The sequence below is a fragment of the Eretmochelys imbricata genome, chromosome 4, assembly GCF_965152235.1.
Source record: "Eretmochelys imbricata isolate rEreImb1 chromosome 4, rEreImb1.hap1, whole genome shotgun sequence".
Lineage (NCBI taxonomy): Eukaryota > Metazoa > Chordata > Testudines > Cheloniidae > Eretmochelys > Eretmochelys imbricata.
The window spans coordinates 122,580,852-122,607,791 of record NC_135575.1 but is presented as its reverse complement, the minus strand read 5'-3'; the positions used below and the strand labels follow the sequence as shown (position 1 = coordinate 122,607,791).

General features: G+C 40.3%; 1 protein-coding gene across 1 annotated transcript in view; it reads left to right on the top strand.

Annotated features, from left to right (window-relative positions):
• The window catches only part of ABLIM2 (actin binding LIM protein family member 2), a 171,563-nt gene that overhangs the window by 109,255 nt on the left and 35,368 nt on the right, over nt 1-26,940 (top strand). Inside the window, exons 11-17 of the mRNA XM_077814657.1 lie at nt 2,871-2,903; nt 6,223-6,343; nt 8,769-8,867; nt 14,800-14,901; nt 15,542-15,595; nt 23,954-24,003; nt 24,673-24,820. Coding sequence (XP_077670783.1) covers nt 2,871-2,903; nt 6,223-6,343; nt 8,769-8,867; nt 14,800-14,901; nt 15,542-15,595; nt 23,954-24,003; nt 24,673-24,820 — 607 coding nt within the window. The remainder of the gene's footprint in view (nt 1-2,870; nt 2,904-6,222; nt 6,344-8,768; nt 8,868-14,799; nt 14,902-15,541; nt 15,596-23,953; nt 24,004-24,672; nt 24,821-26,940) is intronic.

Genomic DNA, 26,940 nt, shown 5'->3' with positions numbered 1-26,940 from the left:
TTAAATTGAAATCTCTATGAAAAATTAATTGCTGTGAACACTAGCTTAACTTGGATATAAATAGATGGGTAAAAATAAATGCTTGAAATAATAGCAATAGAATAATAAAGTCCTAAATTCTGCGAGCATTTATGTTTGTACGTTATGCACATGACTCTTAGTTCTGTTCAAAAGGGCACAAGTAAAGGTACTGTAGGGAACAATCCTGCATTGACAGGGAACTATAAGCACCGTAACTGGCCTTTTCTGCTTTGTTTCTACATAAGAAGATTTCTTCAAGATTTACAAAATGCTGACCTCTCCCCGAATTTTAGACAAGCTCATTTAGCCCTTTTCAGTTTCACATCAATTCCAAACAAAAATATGACTTGAAGGATAATTTCTATGCTCCTAATAATAATCCACCTGGGAAGTGGGCTAGCAGCTCTGGAACCATTGCTTCATTGCTGCTGTTCCCCGTGGTCCCACCTGCTGGAGGTCTTGCTAGTGGGAATGATGTTGCTACATTGACAGTTTGGCTTTCTAGCATCTGCCCAGGTATTTTAAGGGTGCCTATGAATAGTGGTGATGAATGGGTATTTTGTTGCCAACCCATAACTAAGATATAACCCTGAATAGCGCTACATGAGTGGTTCAGCAGTTGAATCACAACATATTCAACATGAAAGAATTTGCTCTAATGGGAAACTGGGACTCTTTTTATATGCATCGGACTTAGATTAATTCATTCAGCATCTTAACCTAATTCTCTCATCAGGATCCAAATATTTCCAGTATCACATGCCCAGATTCTGCCATCCTTGCTCACAGTGGATAGCACCTTATTCCATGAACTGGCCTGCTGAAACTGTGGAGTAAGGTACTGTTCGATGGCAGTAAGGGTATCAGACTCTTCCCATTAAAGAGGGCACTGAAAGGTGTAGTTGGAAGGTATAGTACAGAGGTGGCCAAACTGTGGCTCGTGAGCTGCATGCAGCTCTTTTACAGTTAAAATGCAGCTTGCAGAGCCCCTACTTCCACCCCCATTCTCCACCTATCAGACTGCGGGGGGGGGAGGGAAAGCTTGGGGCTTCTGCCCTGTGGCAGTGTGGGGGGTTTAGGGGCTTCTTCTGCCCTGCAGGGAGGGGTTCTCAGGGCTTCAGCCCCATGGGGCATGTCAGCCAGGGCTCAGGGCTTCAGCAGGAGTGGGCCTGAAGCTCTGAGCCTCAGAAGGTGCCTCCCGAGTGGCTGAAGCCTTGGCAGGTGCTCTCCGGCTCTCAAACTTCTGAAGATAGGAGGGTCAGTAAGTTTGGTGACTCCTGGTATAGTAATCTAGGAATAGAGTGAGTGTTGTAGCAGAAAGCATAATAAAGCAGTAGGCAGAAGAGTGTGATTTTAATAATAAGCATGAGAATATGCATAAAATCTGTAAATCCCTTGTAGGCATTGAATAAGATTAAAGGTCGTATCCTGGCTCCCCTGAAACCTGTGGCAAAACCCACATTGTCCGCAGTAGGGTCAAGATTTCACCTTCAGTGTAGCCTGGGTTACTGAAAAAACACAGGGCCCCTTAAATTTCTTCCCATAGGGAGCAGTTCCTGCTAGGGGAATTGGGGAGGTACTTCAGGTGTGGAGCCATAATCTGTTCAATGACACCTTCATTCACCATTAATCATTTGACATGCTATCACTTAATGGTAGTCCTGCTTTTTACCAATACAACAATGCCATTCCATAGCTTTCGTTGCCTTATAAAACTGATACCACTTGTTCTTTCCAAGGTTAGGATGTGAGTTGTATGTCCTTGTCCCTGCAAACATCCATGTGTGCCCCTTTACCTGATAGACATTATGCATCCTTAGCTATTGAAAAGGGTTTTTAAACAGACTCCTTTTAGTTTCAAGACCAAATAAAATGTTTTTAAATGAATAGAAACATTTCTGTGAGTGCTACAGTTATTTTTAGACTGGTGTTAGCCAAACTATTTAGTCATAAATGCCCTTATAAACTGAGCTGTCAGTCAGAACCTTCTGTTTCTGAGATGATATGTAGAGAAAACAAAAGAGCATATAAAATGTTTCTAAAAGTTTCTAATGCTAAAATTCTTCACTATCAATATTTCCTTGTAGTGTTTTACTCAGTTACATTTGGGTATTATTAAGTTACCTTAAACTAAACCAACTATGCCAATGTCAGCATAGTTTAGTGCTAGGCATAAGTAACATGTATGCTTAATTGCCTGTGACTTAACTAAGATATTTTAAAAATAGGGTCTAATTATGCTCTGTTGTACCAGTTTCTTTATTGGCTTCAATAAAATTACTCTGGATTTACAACAGTGTAGCAGAAAGCAGAATTTCTCTCTCAATTGTGAGTGAAAAATGAGGGAACAGCAAAAATTAGTTGCCAAGTAAAGATGTTCTTTATTTAAAGATTAGGGGGGGAAATGTGCTGATATGTTGAAATACTTTAAAGCAAAGATGGGCTGAGCTTCAAAATTCCAATCCAAACTTCAGCTGTGTTTAGACAGAGGGTTTGGCATAGGCTTATCTCTGTTTTAAAGTGGTTGCTTTAAACAAGGGGTTTTTTTCTATTAAAGGTGCAGTCCTTAGTGTAGGATTCAATAGAGTGCAACCTGCCCATGGGATTCTCTTTTGACATGAAATAATTTTACAGCTGAGTAAGGAAGATGTTTCTATTTTACTCCTCATTTTTATTTAAAAAATCTAACTTAGTATTTTTGACCTACTTGGTGGATGTCCTGTTTTAACTGTATGTGTCATACGTGTTACACATGGATGTTGATACCGTTAACATAGCATTTTTCACAAATAGCATCCTGCATGAATTTTGTATGACTAATTTGTTACTTTGTGTGTTGCCGTTTGCAGTCACCTCAGTTGCTCTCTTCAACACCTACTGAGGTAATCCCTAGTGCCTTTGTTCTTTTCTGATCTGTTTCATGATGCATTAAACTTGTTTATAAAGATAATCACCAGAGCCTGAAATGGTGGTGGTTTGCCCCCTGCGTCTGCAGAGCCATGTTATCTTTATAAAGAGGTTTATTTAATACTGTTACTTATATCAAACAACTGCTGTGCTTCTATATTGTCATCTGAATGCATCTGTCTCATTGGCTGTCATCTGCATTTCTGCTTCAGAAATAGTTACTTCACGAAATAAAGTTTAGATGATCATAACTTTTTCAAATGTTACCAAATAAATTATATTCTGAATTGTAATCTGCTTTTACATTTACAGCTAGCATTTTTAATTACTTGGACTAGGGCCTTAATGTGCCTCTTTCTGTCCACTTTGCCCCCGGTTCAACTGCCTGTATATACATGTAATTAAATTGCCTATATGTATATAGGCACACAGCTGATCTGTATAGTTCCATTGACTTTAATGGAACTATACCAATACCCAGGACCATCATTGTTAAAGATGCCAGTTCAAGAAATACCACTTTGGAAGCAGCACAAGGACATCACACCCAAGAAATACCACTTTCAGGAGCAGTAATTCCTAGTTTATGTAGTTGGAATATAAATACAGCAGGCCTGACTCATTACTCCATTACACCAGTTTTATGTCCTCATAACTTCACTGACCTGAGTGGAATTACACTGTTGTAAAATTTTTGTAATAAATTGGATATTTGGGCCCAATAATTAATTGATAGTTTCCCTTAAATATCAAAAATTGCAAACTGTCACTAGAACTGTTGGTTCAGAGAGAAAAGTAGAGTTCTCAGTTAGAAATGAAATTTATCTGATATTTTTCTTTTAAAAGGAATATATCACTCATTGTGTTCCACAGATTTAGCTTGCTGTTTCTTACAGAGACAAAAACATGCAGAAACATGCATGAGATAGTCAAAGTGGAAATATCAGTGTTTCAGAAATACAATAACTTCACTTACTGCCCATCTGTTATGCTGCATAATAGTAAACTCCAGAGGATACATTGGTACTGTTCTTGGAACTGCTGTGATTCACAAAGTCACATGAATTCTTTAAGGATGTTCAGATATGCCCACAGTTTGCCCTCGCTCTGCAGAGTATATTTTCTGTGCTAAGGATGGTACTTGTTACTTACAAAGCTATTCAGCCTGCCTAGAAATGAGCGGCGCTACAGGACTTTTCTCAATATTAATAAACTGCACTGTCCTGTCCACTTTTTATTTAGCTCATTAAGTGACACTGTTTTGGTCTATAAAGAACTGTACTTATTAAGATTCTACTTCATAAAGATTGCCTTCCAAAGACATTATGCTCTTTTGCCTGGAATACATTATGCAGAAGTAAGAATGTAGATGATATGTAGCTAGTTAGGAAAGGACATGCAGAAGTATTTCAACATGACCATGGGATTTAAGTGAACATGGAGTAGTTGGTGGCAATCAGAAGTGAAGGCTACGAAATGCCTACAGTGTGCTACCTGTTTAGGCAGGCATAAATTATTCTCCCTTTTTGTTTGGACAATTTTGAATTCTTATACAGGCGTTTAAAAAAATTGCAGATAGCTCTTCTCTTAAGGGCTCGTTTCTATCTTCAAATACATGGTCGTCCATTGCCATGTACCGTCATAAAAATCATTTGCTCTGCATGACCATGTTTTTGATGGCACAGTAGGCCCCTAAATCTCCATGTCATGCTCTTTCTTGGTCAAATATTCAAATGCTTATTCAGACCCTGATCGTTCTTTACTTTCCCATCCCAGAGATACACCTGGAGGGAATCCATTGGACACAGATCACCTTCCATCCATGTGGAAGGGAGCAAAGGTGTCCCTCTGGCACTGCAGCCTCTCTTTTGGCCCTACAAAGGGTATTCTGTGAGTCTGGGGTCTGCCCGGGGGAGAGAGAATAGGGAATACGTTGGCTAGGGGGAAAGGAATTGATGGCTGAACTGGGGCCAATGATACATGTTGTCCCCATTCTGGACCCTGGAATAATATTAGGACTCAGGGCAACTCAGGGGACAGCTGTGGCCAGGAGTCATCCTGGCTGTGTTTTTGTGATGGAGCGGCACTGCCTTAAACTTAGGAGAGGATGTTGGGGCAGGGTGGAAGCAGATACGGAGATGCAAGGCCTCCATGTGAATGTTCCTGGCCATCAGCTGGTCCCCTAGAATTCAGACAGATCCCTGGGGATCTCCCAGGTTTGGAGGGTGGCTCTGTGACATTCCGTAGAGGAGCACTCTCTCCCCCTCCCACCCCAATGATGGAATATTGGGGGAATAATTCTGCAAGGGTATCTCTCAGGACTCCCTCCCACAGTGTTTTCTGCAGGAGAGATTGATCTGAGACTGTTTTCTTTTTAATTCAACCTTACTCAGATAAATTCTGGTTTTCCTATATAAGGACTGAGAAAAATGAATTCCAAAGTGATGCTAGTTATCCAAAGGTGATTTCTACATAATGCGGGCTTTTGCTTCCTAAGAAAATAATACTTTTTCAGTCACCAATTTGTAATTTTCAGTCACCAACTTGCTACAAAACGAATTAAAATCTCGGCAGTGATTGTGGGAGAAGTGGCCTAAGTCTGCAAAAGGGAACAGCCCTGTGAGGTATATTTGCAGGAATTAAAGTATTTAGGATATAGGTTTAAATAGAAAGTTGTAATGCTAGAACATTAAATCTAATGATACATATTCATACATAAATTGATCACCTGAGTATTATAGAATGTGTTTTGCTTATAGTACAGCATGTGTTGTACAGAGAAGGCACAACAGATCTGCATAGCATAATTAAACAGATGAGGCCTGATTCTACACTGTCTGGCACCTTGTCTGACTATTTGCACATGTACATGTACAAAATGAATGTAAAATGCTGTCATCTTACATTCATTTTGCTTGTGTTTAAACAAATACAAGGTACAAACAAATTGGGAATTCTGCCCATAGTGCTAAAACAACATTTCAGATATAGTACATTCTTTTCAAACTGTGTTTTCATTTTAGACGCATTTCTTATATGCTGCCTCCCATGTTTATATGACTATTCTCTGACATGATGTCTGGCAATTCCGGAACTGCTCTAATCATAACAGATTTTAGATGTTTATGGTTGTATTCTGCCCTCATTTCATTATGATTGCACGGAGCATGAAGACAGAATTGGGCCCTTTGCATATAGGGCAAAAAAAACAACAATGGATATGGATAACTTCTGAATATCTTGTAATTCACTCTGTCTTTGCTATTGATTTAGATTTTCCCCCTTTCCTCTCAGGGCGACCAAGATGATAGATCTTTCAAACAGTATAGGACATCAAGTCCTAGTTCTACTGGATCTCTGGGTTATGGTCGCTACACTCCAACATCCCATTCTCCTCAGCATTATAGCAGACCAGGTAATTGACAAGCAGGCTCATTTAATCTCTCTTTCCCCTCCTCCCCCTTTGGCCTATTTAGTAACTGTAGAAGATACCAAGAGAAAGGTTTACAGTGTGGAAAGCAATTCCAGCCTCCCTTTTCAAGTGTATTACAACATGCTGGTTAATGTGAACAGAGGTGCCCAGGGGGACAAACAAACAAGTACTTTCGATTATGCACATGCGGTGATTTTTTTTTTTCATAAAACTTAATAGGCATCAGGAAATTATGTGTTGGTGGTAGCTGAAAACAGAAAATGTAATGGAGTAAGGTCTTAATCCTGCCCCTAGCCTTACCGATCATGGGAATCTAAACAACAAAACCACAATTATTCCACCACAGTGTGGGAAGCGGACAAGCAGCCAAGAGACTGCACAGCTGCACTTTGTACCCCCTTTGAACTGCAGAGTAATGTTTCATGGTGGCTCTCTTCGCTGCTTTGGGTGGGCTGAGGACCAGGCTGGAGGAGTGGCCAGTTTGCTGGTCAAAACTCTCCTATAGTAGTGGCTGCAGAAGCCTCTGTTACACCAAGGGTCACGGTAGCAGCAGTGATACGCCTCTGGGCCCCTTCTGATTTTTGTCAGGATACCCTGCGTTTATAGTGGGGCTTTTGCAGGATTTGACCCTTTAAAAAATAGGTAATAAAGCTCCTCAATAAAGAGTTATATAATTTCCTGGGTCACTCTATCATCTTAACAAAAATATTGATGAATGACTGGGGCCTAAAAAGTGTTTTACTTCAAGACCAGAAACTCATTGTGAAAATCAATAAGCTTTCATTCAAATGGAAATCTTAATGCAAATGAAAGTTTTATGGGTTACAGAAATCATTTACAGAAGATTGTGTCTCATAATTCATACAGTCTTTGATGGGGATGGAAAAAAGTAAAGTATCGAAGATCTGTTGAGGAGAGTAAATTAGTCTCTGCTGAGACTCTAGCAGTTCCATCAGGATTCTGCTTGGTTGCACGCTGTGGGAGTAAGATGGGGAGGGGAAGGAAAACAAACAATTCCCAACCCAAAGTGAGCTATAAAGCTGTACAACTTTGGTGGGAGGGGGAGACTGCAAGAATTTTTAACCTGTATTTGTTGTTTTGACAGTATTAGCCCTCAGAGCGAGGTGTTGCAACAAAAAAGGGCTTCAGTGGGGCTCCTCAGATGCTTAAAGTTAGGCATGTGCTTAACAATGCATTTTCCTGCATTGTGGGCTTGATCCTGTATCCTTTGAACTAATAGCAAAATAGCAACTTCAGTGGGAGCTGGACCTTGCCCTAACAAAGTTCCTAGCAAAGAAAGAGATGATGTATCTCCCCATTTCATTCCACTGTGACCCTTTATAAACACGTCATCCCTTTTGCAGCTTTTGAAAACACTGATTTTCCTCAGTGTGCTTTATAGTAAGGTTTTGCTCTTCTGGAATATTTTCTGATGTTCCACCTATTAAATTCATAGGTTCCAAGGCCAGATGGGATCATTCTGATCATCAGGGCCAGATTTCCAATTAGGCACAGTAGGCATGTGCCTAGGGGTGCCTAAAAGTTAAAAGTGGGTTAAAAGTTAATACATACCGCTCTCCTACAGGCAGCCAGGCTCCTGGCATGGGCTGGTAGCCGCGCAGTTGGAGCAGAGTGGGGTGGGCCAGAGTGAGCGTCCAAGTCAGTCCGTCTGGGGGGTGCTGTGAGCCGCGGCTGGTTGGGGAGGCTGCTGAAGTAGCTGGGAGTGTCCCAGCCCCTTCCTAATCTCAGCCACCCTACTCCCTCCGCCCCATGCCGTGGAGGAAGAGGGAGGGGTGTAGCCAGCACCCCATTCAGTTGCACGGTATGAGCCAGAGCATGGCTGCCATGCTGGGCTGCAGGAGGGAATGGAAGACACTTGGGGACCACTCACTGTGGGGAGAGGAACAGTCCCCCCCTTGCGCCTAGCCTGGGGCGGGTGGGCTGTGCCCTGGTTCAGGCTGGGAGCGCTGTGCATGACGGAGGGTCTCGTGCCTTCCCGGGGAGGCTGTGGGGTTTTTATTTATATATTTCATTTTTTACGGCAAACACAAAAGTCAGCTGTAGGCAGGGGGGCGCTGAAGATGTTGTGCCTAGTGGCATGTAAGGTGTAAATCTGGCCCTGCTGATATCTAGTCTGACCTCCTGTGTAACCCAGGACATAGTTATCAGTTGTGTGTTGTTCTCTTTCCATTCATGGAAAGTCTCTGTCCCTTACCAAACTGTGTACTATGACCTGCGTTATTTTGGAAACAAGAAGACAGACTGGAGCTAAAATATACTTTCCAAGTTCGTATGTCATCAAGAGAAAACTGCTCCTGTGAGAAGGGTGTTGTTGCTAGGAATATTTTGTGGCTTTCAGTAAGTGAACAAAATAGTTTATTTTCACTTACTCTTTGTTGCCCCCTAGCTGGTACTCAGACTCTTGGTACCAGTAGCTGCATCTCCCTGCCCCAACACCCAAGCCCTACATCTACATTCAGACATCATTACATCCCTTTCTTCAAAGGTAAGGTCCAGGAATGCCGACTGTGCTGTGGTAACTGTAGACCTCTCCAAATGTGTTTTGACTTTCTTTGTGCAAGCATGGCTTCCAACAGGATAGTCTGTCTTAACTTTGTGTGAGTGCTTTCTTGACATACCATGTAAGTCTCTGGGACCTGCTGTGTTTTTTTCAATCAATGTTCAGTGTTTTTTCCAAAGGGAAAAAAAAAATCTGAAGATGGGGGAGGGGGAGAATAATTGTAAATTTTGTTTATTATCGTTTACAGAAACATTTAATCTTGTTTCCGTGTTTTAGTGAAGCTAACTGGATATTGGAATAAGGGACATTAACACCCTAGAGGATATCCATCCATCAAATATCCATCCATCTTTTTTACAAAACATTTAGAGATCTAGTCCATTTTTAATACTGTTAATATCTATTGGGCCAGATCCACAGCTGGTTAAATCAGCATAGCTCCATTGATCAGCTGTGAATCTGGCCCATATACTTTAAAGCACAGAAACTTTATTGTTATTTATTTGAATAAATTAATGCTCATTCCTGTCAAACTATTTCACAAAGGCACATTAATTGTTAATGTTCTGCATGCTGGAGACAGGCCACTGTGATGGGGGAATCTCTGGAACCTTTGAGGCAGAGTGTACTTTTGCTTGGCATGTTGTTTAAACATTAGAGAGGAAGGCGGGGTGTTGAATGATCACAACAATGTCCTTCCACTAGGATTAATGTGGGGAGGAAGGGGAAGCAAATGGGCACAAATCACAAGCATTTTCAGTTACTTTTGTATCCTCTGTCTTTGTGTCCTATTTGAGTTGAAGAAGCAAAGCTTTGTCATCAGAGCAGTTATAGGAAAGGATGTGACTCCCTGCAGGTGCATTGTACATTGGTGTAAATAAGAGCAGAATCAGGTCCATACCCTGCAAATGTGACCCCCAAAAGAGAATTCTGGAGAAAAAGAATAAGTTTAAACAAAGTGATGCCATTTTAACAGACAATCTACCTACAAAGATTCTGTCCCCCAACTTCTAGGAGGGCTGAAGCACACTCTTGTATCACATGAGTCTCTGCTTGGATACAGTTTTATGTGTACTGTAAAGCTGGACAGTTTTATCAGAAGTTGATGCATTTAGCTAGAAAACCTGTCTGTGTACTGCACTGCATGATTACACAGTGTGGAATGTTCTCATTTGAAAGTCAATTGACAGTTGCTCAGCCGCACTTCTATTTGATCACACTTAAACCAGTATATGTTCACGGCTACCTGTCATTGCCATTTGCGGCAGCAATTATTTGTTGCTGTTGTTTGGAAAACAATCCATCAAGCAGTAGCCTGTTGTTACAAAATAAAAATTAGTAAAACAACCAAAATAATAATATTTTGCACTTCTGTAGCACCTGTTATCAAGGAGCTTAGAGCCCTTTGCAAACATATATTAACTAAGCCTCACAACTCTCCTATGAGGTGTCGGTAAGTATTTTTATACAATTTACATATGGGTTAAATAAGTATTACATAGTTTCCCCTTGTTGTACATTCAATTAGTGTCACAGCAAATAATAATAAAAAAGGAGATCTGAGATCCCCAAGTGCCTTGTTCTAAATACTAGGATGCCCTCCTTCTTTATCTTGATAAATGTTTGACGTTACCTTCCCTGTTTTTAAAAATGTAGGCAACGCTATGGAGAGATCATAGTGAGAAGAGCAAAAGTCATGGGAATATAGATAAACTATTGTCAAATGCCATGTGTTCAAAATAAGATTTTTTTTTTTTTTTTTGCCATTTCAGTTCAAAATAATTAGAGATGTGCTTGGCTGATAGACTTGAACATGTCTGAATGTAATACACTAGTTACAGTACTACACCTGAACTTTTTAAACTCAAAATTAACTCTCCACATTTATTTAATAATATTTTTCTTTAAACTTCTGAGTGAGAGAAACCTCACCACACCAATAGGCTTTTCTCTTGACTATGGGCTTTGCCATAGGCCCTCACTGACAATTCACTGGGTTGGCCCTTTTTTTGGCCATAAGAATGTTGTCACTGAGTTTCTGCTTTCCCTCTTTACCACCCAGAGTTTATCTTGGCGGGTGTAATATGTTTGACCCTCCACTATCACATTTACTCACACACAAAAGTCCTCAAATCATTTGGATATGTCTAGGCTGGGTGTTTTTTGTTTGTTTTTAATCAGAAAAGTGACTTCTGTGACAGCCTAGGTAAGGATGCAGCTTTACTTATCCCACAGTTAGTGCCCATCACAATTCAGAAATGTAAAGATTTTCAAAAACACTTAGGATTGGTCTAACTATGCTCCCATTGATGCAATGGAGTCAGTGAGAGTTAGGCCAATGCTGAGAGCTTTGGAAAATCCCACCTTCACAGTGCAGTGGAGAGTGCCTTGCCTTTTTTAATTTAAGAACCAGATTTTCCAGGACATGTCCTTTTTATTCCACTTTAGTACTCACTGGCTTTGAAAGCTTGGAAAGAATCATTGCTGTTTTCAAGATTTCAGATAAAAACCAAATTCATGTGCTTAACATATGGATATATAAAATGACCCAACTTCAGAAATAATTTCTGGAATCGCCATTTTTGGGCCAGTGGTGACTGTGCGTGTTGCAGAGTTCCAGGGCAGGAAGGATTTTCAGGCATATTGCCCTTACAATAGCTTTCTAACTGCTTTATGAATCTGCAAAATTCTTGCCAGACCCCCCATCCTCTAAGACAAAAATACAATTCTGCAGTGTCAATGGCTAGATTGGAAATGTAAGGGACTGACAATAAGCAGCATGCTGCTGAGAATGAGGAGCTACAAAAAGACATTCTGTTCTTCCTGACCAGCCATGTAACGGCATGAGAGAGGATGATGTTTTGAGGTCTGGTCATTACACTGCAAACATACTAGGTTAAAAGGGCAGCCTGTCTTGTTAAGAGCCAAGAGACATGAGTATGTTTCTGTGGTTGGTACTTAAGTTCAAAGTAAGCCTTTCAGGATTCTTTCCAAATAAAATAAAATGAAATCCAGGAAAGAGTTCATGATTCTATTTTTTCATCCTGCTAATGGCAGAGAACCAAAGCAAAACTTTATAAAACTGCTCTCTCCAGTAGTTGTATATTCTATGGGATCTAACATGGAGTCTTTACTCAGTTTTTACCCAGGGAAACTTCAGGCAAGAGACAATTATATAGGATCTTAGGGGTTGTTGTAAGCTAGATAATGGGACCTTTTACTTTGCCTTTCAGTTTGATTTATTGCTAAATATTCATAATTTTGCATGTAAATTGCAAAATCCAGCTACACTCTCTCAGAATCAGTGGCAAATTTTTGACATAATTTTAATAATTTAAATGGTGGATCAGCTTGTATGGTATAATGTGCCCCAAGAATAGCTTGCCTCCTTCTTTTCTTTTAATAGAAATCTAGGCCGTGATCTTAAAAACTACTCCACACAAGTGGATCCCACACAGAGCAGTTGGCAGAATTGCAGCCTTCAGTTCCATGTGTTTGCATTCCCTGCCTCTGTCCTCTCTTCCCAAGTTCTCACCTCCTGTTCCATGCTTCCTTCTGGTCCCTTGAACGTAACAGGAAAATAATGCCTGCCTGAAAGATTTCTGTCTCTGTTTATATGATTCCCAGAATGATGGGGCCCCATCCTGTCTGGTGAGGCTTTTATCCACGTGGACTATTTTAAGTGCACAAAGTATGTGATGTATTAAGGGCCATGCCTTCCAGTACCCCAATTATAAATGTTTAGTGATACAGGAATTTTGAGCAAGCAAAGGACAGGCATTTTTTGAAAACACCATAACTTTAAAACGCCCTTTCTGATTTTTTAGCAACCTTTCCAGGCAAACTCTACCCTGGGATGTGACATTCCAGGGGGGTGGTAATAACTGGGATACAATGGGGTGCATAGACCTTAACCAGGAAGCAGCTATTTCCCATGCCATGCTCCCACTGCAAGGGGGTCAAGGAGTATAAGACACTCCCTGGCTATCTGCATTGTGTGTAAAGGGTAGAGGTGTTTCTACGGGGCTGCTACTCCCCATCCACTGCATAGGTGGGTTAGTAATGACAGGGAGTGGGTGAAGTGCAGCAGGTGAGCTGGCATAGAGGGGGAAGTAATCTGTTCCTGGTAAATGGATGGCACACCTGGCTTTCTCCCTGGAGCAGGATGGGAACCAGAAACCAAACTGTGATTCTGTCAGTCACGGTTTAGCTTCTGGTTTGCTCCTAGGGCAGCATGTTGATACTTGCCCCTTACTCAGGGCTTGCAGTAACTCCACAATCAAGCCCTCGGTTCTTGGTAGTACTTGAAGAATATCAACTAATGTTGTTCTAATTTCAGTCTCTGAACTATGCAGAATACTTTTTTAAAAATTGTTACCATCTTATCAAGTCATTGCTACCAGAGAAACAATGGCAGTGACTCCTAATTTTGTAGTTTCAATGATCTTCATTTAAATCCGCACTGTACAGGGAAGTAACACTCCCACAATAAAATGGATTAATTAGCAGGAATATTCATGGGATGCACAGCACTCTCCTCTGTTCTCATGGGGCCTTCTCCTGCTCCTATTAAGGTCAATAGCAATACTCCCATCAGCGACAGGCCCATGGTTAAAATGATGGAATATATGACATTCTCTGGGGCTGTATTTAATGTCTCTCCAGTACTCCTCAACAGAGGCTACCTGGCTTTGTGAATGGTTAGCAATCCCCTGTTCCATCCCCAGTTTACCAGATTTTTCACCTTTGCTCTGGGCTTTCTACTAACTCAAAGTTACCCATAAACCCCTCTCTCCCACATGGCAGTGCTCAATGATACATCTAAAGCTATACTCTGGGCTGCTGGCCTTTCTTCAAAAGAACTGCTGTACCATCATCATTAATATCCATTAATTCTGCGCTCCATCCTCTCTAAAATGGTTACTGCAAATTGTCAGCAGCTCTGTGTTTTGTAAAAATATCATGTTTAGCTACCAGTTGCTTAACAATGCTACACATGAACTGGATTTTACAAGTCCCCAAAAAGTAGAGCTTCACTTTTTCGTTTGCCAAGCAGCATTATAATGCCATAGAGTACGCCCCGAGGATTAAATGACAGGAAATAAATGGAGTATTTGAAGAGTATTTGACAAAATAAGAGTATAAATGGGTACGGATCAATAGTATATTCTGTACCTTTAAATTCTGCCAAGTTGGCTATGGCATTATAGATCCATGACTTGATAATCCAACCCTGTCTGCATATAAATAAAATCCTGTGGAGAGTTATCAGGGGGGAACGTTAGAATAAACCTAGTACAAGATCTCAACAGCAGTCTATTTTGTAATTTATATATCCAATAAGACATGACTCAGCCATAGCAGCTGCTTTTTGGTGCAGTCCTGCTTTGAACTAACTTAACATCACTGAATGATTTCACTGATGGTTTTAAGGGCAGGCTATAATTTAACACCATAACCTTAAACTTTGCTAAAATTCCCTAATATATTTGCTCAGTTAAGGCTACGAAGGAGCCGTTTGAAAAAAAAGGACCTACAGATTCCTGAAGATGCTTTTGTTTTATCTTTTTAACAGCATCACATTCTGAGAAGAGAATGTTAGATTTCAAAGCAGAGCTACAGGGCTGATGCTTGTACCTGATGTTATCCATCAAGTATGCGTTATTGCTGATATAGCACACTCCAGTTCCTAGATCTGTTTATCGTTTGACCCACTGTTCGGTATTGCCTTTGCTAAGAGAGTCACATCAGAAACCAGACATGGTGCCAATAAGGAAGTTGAGGTTTTACAAAGAACTATTTATTTTAAAATGTTGGATTAACAAGTCATTTTGAGTAAGCTTTTTATGCTTGAAGTACTCTACTTTGCTTTCCATTTTTTTTCTTTTATCTGCTTTCTTTGCTCTTCCCCTCGGAGGCAGTGAAAGTGGTCGGAGCACTCCAAGCTTATCCATGTATTCAGACAGCAAATCTTCGCCTTCTGCCTATCAGCAGGCTCCTAGACATTTCCATGTTCCAGGTAGGCATTCACAGCTTAGCTTTTAATCTTCAATTGTGGCATATGTTCATTTTCTCCTAAATTGTCAATGGATTTTGCATTGCTTTGTGAACTGTAGAACAACAATAACAAAAAACCTTATTTCTTCTGAAGAGTGGAAATATGTTAGCTGTTAAACATGATCTCAGAAGTGAATGAGTTACACGCTTCACATTTTTCTGTGTATCAACAAGTTTGCACTAGGAGAAGCCCAAAGAGACAACTTTATTTTATGTTAAACCTAGAAGATGTTGTTGTCTTAAATGTTACTGCTGGTTGCACAGGCCTGTTCAATTTACGGATATGATGTAAGGCTGAATTTTTTAAGTACCCATCTACTAAATGAACTGATGGGTAAGGAGCCATATTAATGTATCCCTTTAGGATTGATAGAAAATTTTGGGCTACCATGCAGCCCAAAATGTTTTAAGTGTGTACTAATGATGAGAAATGTTGCATTGTATTGTAATAGCAGTTACTACACATTAAAATGAATGAATGGTCTCTGCTCAAGTGATTTTTTTTTCCTTTTTTTTTTTTTTTTAAGAATTAAACAGAAGAAGCACGGTCTAAACTGCTTGCTTACTCTTTTGTTCTTTCCTTTTTCTTTCCTCTTTCTCAGACACTGGAGTAAAAGATAACATCTATAGGAAACCCCCTATCTACAGACAGCATGGTACAGTCTGCTTTTCTCAGCTGCAGTGTTTTCTACGCATGCCCTTGTTAAGGAAGTGCATATTTACCACTGAACTAGTTGTGCTATCGTATTCTCATTTAATTATGCCAGAATCCCTATTATCTAAAAACAAAAAGGAAAAGAATTAAGTAACACAGAAAATTGATAACTCTCTGCATAACATGAAGTCTGAAGACTCAGTAAGTGGCTGGCATAGTGATGTCTTGCTGTACATTATTAATTTAAAGCTAATACTGATCTTAAAGCAATTTGTTTATTATCAGAATGATACAATAGTATGTTAAATATAGTACATTACTATACTGCTTTCAGGTGATCCTGGGGAATATCTAAATTTTAAGGTAATTTTTGCGTCTATATTACAGCAAAAAATAAACTTTTAGGTTCATTGATATATGGTGCATATTGAATATCCATCTTTCATCAGCAAGATTTTTTTACTTTATCATAATATCAGAACAATTCTTTAATGAGGTTATATCCGCTGAGGACAAATTCCTTTTTAAGGCAGTAACCTGACTGAAGATGGCTTCTGATCTGCACCATACAATTGGAACTGAATGGGCAGACCCAATTGCAAGATTGGCACCTAAGTCACTAAACAACAGAACTATACAGAAAATGTTTTTGTGGCACATAATAATCTGACACAACACATGACTTCGAAAAGAACTGTATAAATCATGAATGCTTCAAATGAAGCAGTAAAATAGAAATTCCCCATGTTTCTTTTCAGGGAGAGCATTGACTCTTCTGGTTTGTATCATGTTCTGCCTCACACCTGACTGATTTACGGATGTGGAGAAATAAATAAATAAATAAGGGCTTCTCTCTGGATGCTGCTGATTCATAGATTCCAAGGTCAAAAGAGTGTGATCATCTAGTCTGACCTTCTATAAAACACAGGCCATACAACTTCCCCAAAATAATTTCCTTTGAACTAGAGTGTATATTTTTTTTAAATTTCAGTCATGATTTTAAAATTGCCCGTGATGTAGAATCTACCACAACCTTTGGTAAATGGCTCCAACTGTTAATTACTCTCACTGATAAATATTTATGTCTTCTATATTAAGTCTGAATTTGTCTAGCTTCAACTTCCACCCATTGGATCTTGTTATACCTTTGTTATTTACTCCTTCTCATAATACAAGAACAAGGGGCCACCAAATGAAATTAATAGGTAGCAGGTTTAAAACAAACACAAGAATGTATTTTTTCACGCAACGCACTGTCAACCTCTGGAACTCCTTGCCAGAGGGTGTTGTGAAGGCCAATACTATAATGGGGTTCAAAAGTGAGCTAGGTAGATTAATGGAAGATAGGTCCATCAGTGGCTATTAGTCAGGATGGGCAGGAATGGTGTCCCTAGCCTCTGTCTGCCAGAAGCTGGGATTGGGTGACACGGTATGGATCACTTGATGATAACCTGCTGTTTATTTCCTTTGGGGCACCTGGCATTGGCCACTGTCCGAGGACAGGATACTGGGCTTGATGGACCTTTGATCTGATCCAGTACGGCCGTTCTTATGTTCTTTCCCTGCTAGACTGAAAAAGCTATTATCAAATATTTTTCCCCATGGAGGTACTTATAGACTTTGATCAAGTCACCCCTGAGCTGAATAAATTGAGCTTCTTGAGTTTGTCACTGTCAGGTATATTTCTAACCTTTTAATTGTTTTTATGGCTCTTATCTGTGCCCTCTCCAAATTTTTCAACATCCTTCTTGAATTGTTGACACCAGAACTTCATAGCATATTCCAGCAGCAGTCACACCAGCACCAAATAGAGAGGTTAAAAACCCTCTGTGCTCTTGATTCCCCCTTTTATACATCCAAGGATTGTGTTAGCCCTTTTGGCCACAGTATCACATTGGGAATTCATATTCAGCTGATTATCCACCATGATCCCCAAATCTTTTTCAAGAGTCACTGCTTCCCAGGAATAGAGTCCCCTATCCTGTAAGTTCTTAGTTCTTACATTCTTTGTTCTTAGATGGATACATTTACCTTTAGCTATATTAAAATGCATATTGTTTGCTTGTGGCCAGTTTATTAAGCGATCCAGATCGCTCTGAATAAGTGACCCCTTTTCTTCATTCTTTTCCACTCCTCCAATCGTTGTGTTGTCTGCAAACTTTAGCAGTGATGACTTTACGTTTTCTTCTAGGTCATTAATAAAAATGTTAGTGTAGGGCCAAGAACCATCCTGCAGGACCCAACTAGAAATAAACCCACTGGATGATGATTTCCCACGTACAGTTACATTTAGATACCTATCAGTTAGCCAGTTTTTAATCCATTTAATGTGTGCCATGTTCATTTTGTATCATTCTAGTTTTTTAATCAAAATGTCATGTGGCACAAAGTCAAATGCCTTACAGAAATTTAAGTATATTGCATCAGCACTATTGCCGGTATCAGTCAAACTGACATTGAGTACAGTGAGTCAGCGTGCACACATTCTCCATAACTGAAGTGTCTGATGCTAAGCAATTGCATAGACAGGTTTAAATCACTGACATTTAAATAACCTATTAGACTGTTCTGGTTAAGCTTCAGAACAAAGCAAGGTCCAGTGGTGCTTTAATATGCTTTATCACATACAAGGGTCACCTCGGTGTCAATGAGATGGAATCCATTTATATGAGCACTTGGCTTTAGGATAAATAGCAAACATTAAAGTCTATCCAAAGCCTTTAATTTCTCCTCCTCTGCAGAGCTACAAATCATTGGTAATAAATAGTCAAAAAAAGCAAAAAAGCTACTGACAAGGCAAAAAGGCCTGAATCATTAGAGTTTTGGGAAAATCACAAGCAAAACACAAAGCCAAATCCTCAGCTGTTGTAAATCGGGATAGCTTCATTGACTTTAGTAGAACATTGATTTACACCAGCTGAGGATCTGGCCCTAACATCCTGTTCCCTGAGCATGTCATCCTTAATTATTTTATAGCTACCTCTGGTTTGCCAAAATGACTCTGAAAAAGGGAGCTTTTCTTCATGGCCATATGTTTTCTATGTCAGCCGCCATGCTGATGTACACAACCAAGGGCCAGATTTTCCTCTGTCAGTTTTATACTGGTGTAAGTACACTGACTTCAGCAAAGTTATTCCTGATATACATTGGTGTGAGAGGCCCTGTATGTTAATATGCAGGTCAGTCAGACATCTCTGCGGATACCCTGAGGAGATGTATTTTAATCTTTGTTTTACATATAAACAAGGTTCTGAAAAGGAGTGTAGAAAATGGAGGCTGGCTGGGATTCTACAGGAGTGCACCTACTAATTTATTCTAAATCAAAACAAAAATTGAGAGTGATGAAGTATCCATTTCTGTGTAGAGGCTAATGGAAACAACCTTTTGTTCCCAGCAAAAGTTGTGTAAATCTTTTTGCTAAAGAAGAAACACATTAGCAACTGATGATTCAGCTTCTTAAGCTAAAGGGGCATTGAAGTAGGACATTCAGGAGTTGGAGCCAGAAAACATTCTCTTGTTGAAGAAACCAAGTTTGAACAAACAAGCGCAAAAATGTTCTCTAAAACAAAAAGTGCAAGAAACTTTTCCAAAACATTTGACTTTGAAAGGTCTCAATTACAGTGGTGCCCAGCAGATTTGTTGTAGCTAAGAGCCTATGTGTTCCTGTTATAAACTCCTAGATTCAGAATAAAAATGAGCTGGGAAAATGTCACATGCATGATTTCAGGCTGTGAATTTGGATGGGAAAGCTGGGGAGGGTGGTATTGCATTTTTCTTTTTTAGTATCTTCATATTTTCAAAACATTTGATTCAATATTAAACCTTTTAAAAAGAGTTTGGCCTTCATCAATTTTATCACTGATCCAAACAGAGAGCTCAAATGGTTGAACTTGGGTTCCTGGAGTCCATATTTAGACATCCATATAAAAAGGACCTGATTTTCAGAGGGGCTGAGTAGCCCAATTTTCACAGAAGCCAATGCTCAGCACCTCTACAAGTCAGGTCACTTTGATGTAGGTGCCTTAATATAGATTTAGGTGCCTAAGATTCAAGGAACGCTGCATGGGCAGACCCTGGCATTCATGCTTTGCTCCATTGACTTTGACTGGATTCCTAGCAAGTGCTGGGGTCTGCCCACTGGAGTTCCAAGCAGCAGCAGACCCTATGTTTGAATATTTTGACCACTGTTTTCAAGGTTCAGGTTAAAATGTATGGATTCTTTGCTTAGAAATATACTGTAAAATTAAGCTCCTCCTGTTCTCTGTTAGCATTTCATACAGCATTAATCTTGACAAAAGGCTCATGTGGGACCGCTAAACACTGAGGATGGAGTGGAGGTCAAGGATAATCTAAGCCTGGCCCAATATTTAAACAAATACTTTGCCGCAGTCTTTAATAAGACTAAAGAGGATCTTAGGGATAATGGTAGCATGACAAATGGGAATGAGGATATGGAGGTAGACATTACATATTTGAGTTAGAAGCGAAACTCAGACAGCTTAATGGGACTAAATCAGGGGGCCCAGATAATCTTCATCCAAGAATATTAAAGGAATTGGCACAAGAAATTGCAAGCCCATTAGCAAGAATTTTTAATGAATCTGTAAACTCAGGGGTTGTACCGTATGATTGGAGAATTTCTAACATAGTTCCTATTTTTAAGAAAGGGAAAAAAAGTGATCCGGGTAATTATAGGCCTGTTAGTTTGACATCTGTAGTATGCAAGGTCTTGGAAAAAATTTTGAAGGAGAAGGTAGTTAAGGACATTGAAGTCAATGGTAAATGGGACAAAATACAACATAGTTTTACAAAAGGTAGATGGTGCCAAACCAACCTGATCTCCTTCTTTGAGAAAGTAACAGATTTTTTAGACAAAGGAAATGCAGTGGATCTAATTTACCTAGATTTTAGTAAGGCATTTGATACCGTGCCACATGGGGAATTATTAGTTAAATTGGAAAAGATGGGGATCAATAGGAAAATTGAAAGGTGGATAAGGAATTGGTTAAAGAGGAGACTACAACAGGTCCTACTGAAAGGTGAACTGTCAGGCTGGAGGGAGGTTACCAGTGGAGTTCCTCAAGGATCAGTTTTGGGACCAATCTTATTTAATCTTTTTATTACTGACCTTGGCACAAAAAGTGGGAGTGTGCTAATAAAGTTTGTGGATGATACAAAGCTGGGAGGTATTGCCAATATAGAGAAGGACAGAGATACCCTACAGGAGGATCTGGATGACCTTGTAAACTGGAGTAATAGTAATAGGATGAAATTTAATAGTGAGAAGTGTAAGGTCATGCATTTAGGGATTAATAACAAGAATTTTAGTTATAAGCTAGGGATGCATCAATTAGAAGTAATGGAGGAGGAAAAGGACCTTGGAGTATTGGTTGATCATAGGATGACTATGAGCCGCCAATGTGATATGGCTGAGAAAAAAGCTAATGCGGTCTTGGGATGCATCAGGAGAGGTATTTCCAGTAGGGATAAGGAGGTTTTAGTACCGTTATACAAGGCACTGGTGAGACCTCACCTGGAATACTGTGTGCAGTTCTGGTCTCCCATGTTTAAGAAGGATGAATTCAAACTGGAACAGGTACAGAGAAGGGCTACTAGGATGATCCGAGGAATGGAAAACTTGTCTTATGAAAGGAGACTCAGGGAGCTTGGCTTGTTTAGCCTAACTAAAAGAAGGTTGAGGGGAGATATGATTGCTCTCTATAAATATATCAGAGGGATAAATACCGGAGAGGGAGAGGAATTATTTAAGCTCAGTACCAATGTGGACACAAGAACAAATGGATATAAACTGGCCACTAGGAAATTTAGACTAGAAATTAGATGAAGGTTTTTAACCATCAGAGGAGTGAAGTTTTGGAATAGGCTTCCAAGGGAAGGAGTGGGGGGCAAAAGATCTATCTGGCTTTAAGATTAAACTCGATAAGTTTATGGAGGAGATGGTATGATGGGATAACATGGTTTTGGTAATTAAATATTCATGGTAAATAGGCCCAATGGCCTGTGATGGGCTATTAGATGGGGTGAGATCCGAGTTACCCAGGAAAGAATTTTCTCTAGTATCTGGCTGATGAAACTTGCCCATATGCTCAGGGTTTAGCTGATCGCCATATTTGGGGTCGGGAAGGAATTTTCCTCCAGGGCAGATTTGAAGAGGCCCTGGAGGTTTTTCGCCTTCCTCTGTAGCATGGGGCACGGGTCACTTGCTAGAGGATTCTCTGTTCCTTGAAGTCTTTAAACTACGATGTGAGGACTTCAATAGCACAGATATAGGTGTGAGGTTTTTTTTGTAGGAGTGGTGGGTGAAATTCTGTGGCCTGCGTTGTGCAGGAGGTCAGACTAGATGATCATAATGGTCCCTTCTGACCTAAATATCTATGAATCTATGAAAGCACCTCCAGGAAGGGGATGATGTAATGGAATGCTAAACTGTATTATACCCTTCAACCACTAGGCAGTGCTCCGTGTAATATACCTTATCAGCGGTACCATGCAGTACATTAAAAGATCTTATAGTGAAGTGCATCTGGTGTGTATCTCTGAGAAGGAAGTTCTGTGGCCAGTCCATACCTGGTACAGAAGCCTGACCAGCCCTGCATCCTATTGTGTACAAGGTGCACATGACAAGAGCTGTCTTTCAAACTTCTTTTCCACTTGCCCTGTGCTGCATGCATGGGACAATATAATGTTCACCGTTTCCAACTTTAGGGGTAGGAGTTTCACTCCGCTACATACTGATACAAACATAGATCAAAATTTTGCCTTTATGTGGGGGTTTAGGGGGTGCAGAGGTATAGCAGCTGAGTGCTAATGGCAGATGCAGTCTGCCCAGGAAGGGCAGAAGCTGTATGAAATATCTGCAGACATGCTGGGTCAGGGGCCGAAGGCTAGGTAGGGAAGAGTTGCTGCCACCCCACAGTGACCCATATGACACCTTTTAAAAGGTGCATCCATCAATGTTTTAAAACGCTGAATCTCACGGGCCCAAACTGTGGCAAGTTGTCTGTGCAATTTGGCGTGTGTATGTCTGCAAAATCTGCTGGTTGTGAAATCATTTTTGGGGTGCAGATCAGTATCATTTACAGGCACATCTGTACCTGTCTGGAAATAAAGGGCACAAAATGGCCAGAAAAGCAGGGGGAGAGGAGAATGCTGGGACCTTCTAGTGGCAAGATTTTTTTTCTCAGCAGACTTGGTAACTCAATACAAAGTACTACATAGTGGCACGTTAGTGTCAGCAAAAAAATTTCAACAGACAATTCTTTAGCAAATAGATAAATTCAGAAAATACAGGCTGCACTTTGGTTGTCTTTTTCTGCAGTGGTGTTGGTAATCGCAACCCTTCTGCAGACCCTGCTCTTGCTAATGCCATGATGTTGATTATTAAGGGCTGGACTGAGATTTTTGTCTCTGCCTTGTGTCAGGGTAACACATAGCCCAGGAGGAGCCTGGGGAAGGAATTGTGACTCAGAACGTGACTCTGCTCCTGATGGTGAAATGATTTACTGCAGCCCTTTATAGGGGGACAGCTAACTCCCTACCCCTAACCCTCCCACAGTGGTTTAGCTTTGCTGGCTGACATTTTGAGGTGGCGGATCCATTTGCTGTACCCTCCCTGCCTACCTCCTGGGGGAGAGGAATGAGGACCAGGTGTAAAACCTGCTTATATCCAAGATACCATGTGGAGAGCATTAACATGGCAACAGCGGAAAGGAGGGACTTGCTCCCCTGGACAGCTGTGTTAGGCTGAGTCACAATCTGTTTCTAAGGCTAGGTCTACACTACAGCTTATGTTGGCATAATTTATGTCACTCGAGGGTGAATAAATCACCCCCCTGAGCAACATACGTTACACTGACGTAAGTGCCGGTGTGGAAGCGCTGTGTCAGCAGGCATGGGGGCTGGACTAGTTCAGCTGATGAGAGAGCTCTCTCCCGTCAGCCCAGAGAGGCTACATTAGAGAGCTCACAGCAGCACAGCTGCATTGGTGGAGCTGCACCACTGTCAACTCTGTAGTGTAGCCGTGCAATAAATTATGTTTTTTTTCCCAGTCAAGCTCAAGAAAGTAGCATCTTTCCTAAAAAAATGGTACTTTAAAATGCTTGGAAGAGTAGATTTTATGCATATACTGTGTATTTACAGCATTAAATCATTTTAATAATTTCATAATGGCTTAAATGGATCGATGATACCGTACCAGTACACTTCCAACTTCTCATATCCCTTTGTTTGTGTGGATCATTTTATTCTTTTAAGAAACCTACAATATGATGACAGTCAAAATGGAAACAAATGATATGATGCTGTTTTAACTCTTACAATGCATTTTATATTCTAACAGTAAGAAGATCAGAGGGGGAGGATGGAAGTTTTGATCAGGACAATAGGAAGGTAATGTCCAGAATGCAGGAAAAACATGCAGGGTGTTAGTGTTTCTCAAGGGTACCATTTTAAAATCTCTCTTATTTTTTAGATATTTTATTTTTATTTATCATTATTCTAGTTATTTAATAGCAGCAAATGTGTGTTTGGTCCTTCACAGAAGATATAGAAAGATATTGCACCTCCCCCAAAGTGCTTACAATCTAAACTTTACAAGTGATGGAACTAGTAGGGGAGGCAAAAAGAAGGGAGAATTGAACTAATGCAATAAGTGCATGCATTTACTCAATCTAGGCATGCTCCTTGGTGGTTCAGTGGAGGTGGTTTTATTCAATGTATTTATTTTAAAATGAGAAAAAGTAATAAAGTAACATTGATTCACTTGTGGGCATTAATAGCTTAATTTTAAAAAATTCACATATTCTGAAACAAGGACAGAGTAACAGCGGTAATTAAGAGGAAACCCATTCTCAACCAGCTGGATCATGTTAAGTATCTGATACTAGAACTTCGAACAGACAGTCCCATGATGCATTGCACAGGATCTGTCTTCCACTTTTGTGACTGAGTGGATGATTGGTACAAAATTACTATAAATAAAATTGATCATAGAATTCCCATGTGGGTGAATTTGCAAGAATAAATCCAAACGTTAAAGTTCGGTTTTGTTCTGTTCAGCTAAAGACCAGTTGGCTGATTCTGAAGGGGGAGACAGACACCAGAGCTAATTCTCCAGATTTGGATACTCAGTCACTATCACATGGTCCTGGAACTGACAGAGAACAACTCCAGCAAATGCAAGAGAATGCAACCACCATATATTCAAGTAAGTATTTACTTTACACAGTTAGTCGTGGATGTAGGATTGCAGCTTGACTGAGAGAGACAGCCATGCCACAGGCTTCTCTGCACATTTTCATTCTTTGCCTTGGGCCTCCACCCAAACAGTCCATGTATGTATATTGGAATAGCCAGCAGATCATTGTTTTGAAATGCCGCTCTCACTAGCTGTCAGTACTGAAAGTGTTCTCCACATTCTCTTCATTTAACTTGACAGGAAGTGGGGGAGTACAGGGATGTAGTCATCAGGAATAAAGGAACCTACATTTTGCTCTTAGTACATGAATCACAAAATGATAGATAACTTTAGAGGAAAATACCTTTGAAGAGTAGCTGTCCTAAGAGAGGGTCCCCTGCTACACCATGCTGGAGATACAGGTCAACTGGGGTAAACAATTTGGCGAAGCAGTTTTTTTCAAAAGCTTTCATCCCACTGCAAGGCACATCTGGCAGCAAAGGTAATGTGCCAGTCATTGGTAATATGATAGCTGGCTCCATCATCTTTATATTAAGGAAATTATGACTCAGCAATACAAGAGGGGGGAAAAAACTGATGCAGCAGAATCTGTCACTAGAGTGAACCAAGTGGAAAGAAACAAGTAGTTTTGGATCCTACTGAACCAAAGCAAGGGGATTTCCCTTCTCAAATACCATCAGACTTTTCCCACACAGGGAATGTTTCACAAATGCTCTTGTACATGTGAAGCTGTTTCTGAATGCCACAAACTCCTCACATCCAGAAGCAACTGGCAGAAATGAGCGTAGACTATGCAAATAAATGGTGTAGGCACATGCACCATGAGAAGGCTGACTGATGGGTTGATATGCCGCTTATCTATACATGTTTTGAGATAACAGGCTTTATTTGAAACCCTTATGAGGCAAAAACCTCTCCCATAAAAATGTCTGTAACATACAGTAAACTTTTTTTCTATACAAGCAATGTACTGTGACACAGGTTTCTCCATGGGACTACCATTCTGCTTCCACTCACTCATTTATCTTATATTTTCTAATATCACACACACAAATTCAGAGCCACAGAAGTCAGAGATAGAAAAGACCCTGTGGGTTATGTGGTGACCTCCTTGCTGATGCAAGTTGTTCCTTATGTTACATTTTTAGATGTTTTGCCTATGTAGTTTTCAATGTACCCAGTGCGGGTTTCCACCACTTGTCTCAGAAGGCCATTTAACAGCCAAATTGTTCTGGCTTTGAAGGTTTTTTTCCTGATATTCACTCTCTTTTATTCCCTTCCTTAATTTTATCTAGTTACTCCTAGTTCTATCCCCTGTGCTGTCCTAAATAATTCTTTTCCTTCTTTATTGTTTACACCTTTCAAGTGTTTGTAGGCTACCGAGTGCCCCACTGATCATTCCTTAGCTATTCTCCCTTTCACATGTGGATGGGGAGCGAAGAGAACCTTAGTGCCACCCCTATACCCGATGAGCTGGTCAGTGCAGTTTAGTTGGCACAGCAAGGGAAATGATGTATGTCAGGTGTAGGTCTGGCACAGATTATTTCCCCCACAGAGCAAGAGGGGACTGCAGGTGACTCGCTGAATCACAGTCTGGTTGCAGATCTGCTTCTGGGGCAGTGCAACAATGCCTTGGCCATTACAGAGGTCTTGTGGCAAAGCCACAATTGAACTCTGTAGTAACTAGACATCATAGTAATGATCGCTCCACCCTAGTTCATTTTTTTTTCTGTCTGGTATTAATATTGTAGGCTAGGTGTCGAAATGTCTTAGGGCTTGTATGCCCACTGAGCTCTCTTAGTGGGAGAGATTTTATTCATGGATACCATTTCATGCATCACCTTGTCAAGTTGAAAAAAAAGGCTAGGGCATTAAGATGCTGAACTCACCTTCCCCTCCAACCCTTATGTATAATTTGGAAAGTGCTGAATATCCAAATACTGGTACCTTATCAACTCTATTTGGTTGTGTATGCGTGTGTAAACATTTATCTGGAGAGAGGCATATATTTACTGTCAGTAATGATTATCTCTGTTCCGTGCAAAACATTTCTCTCATTCAAAAATCATGGGCACTTTGGGCACCAATGGTGTATCAGACCACTTCATGTGTTGGTGTGATCTGTTGTA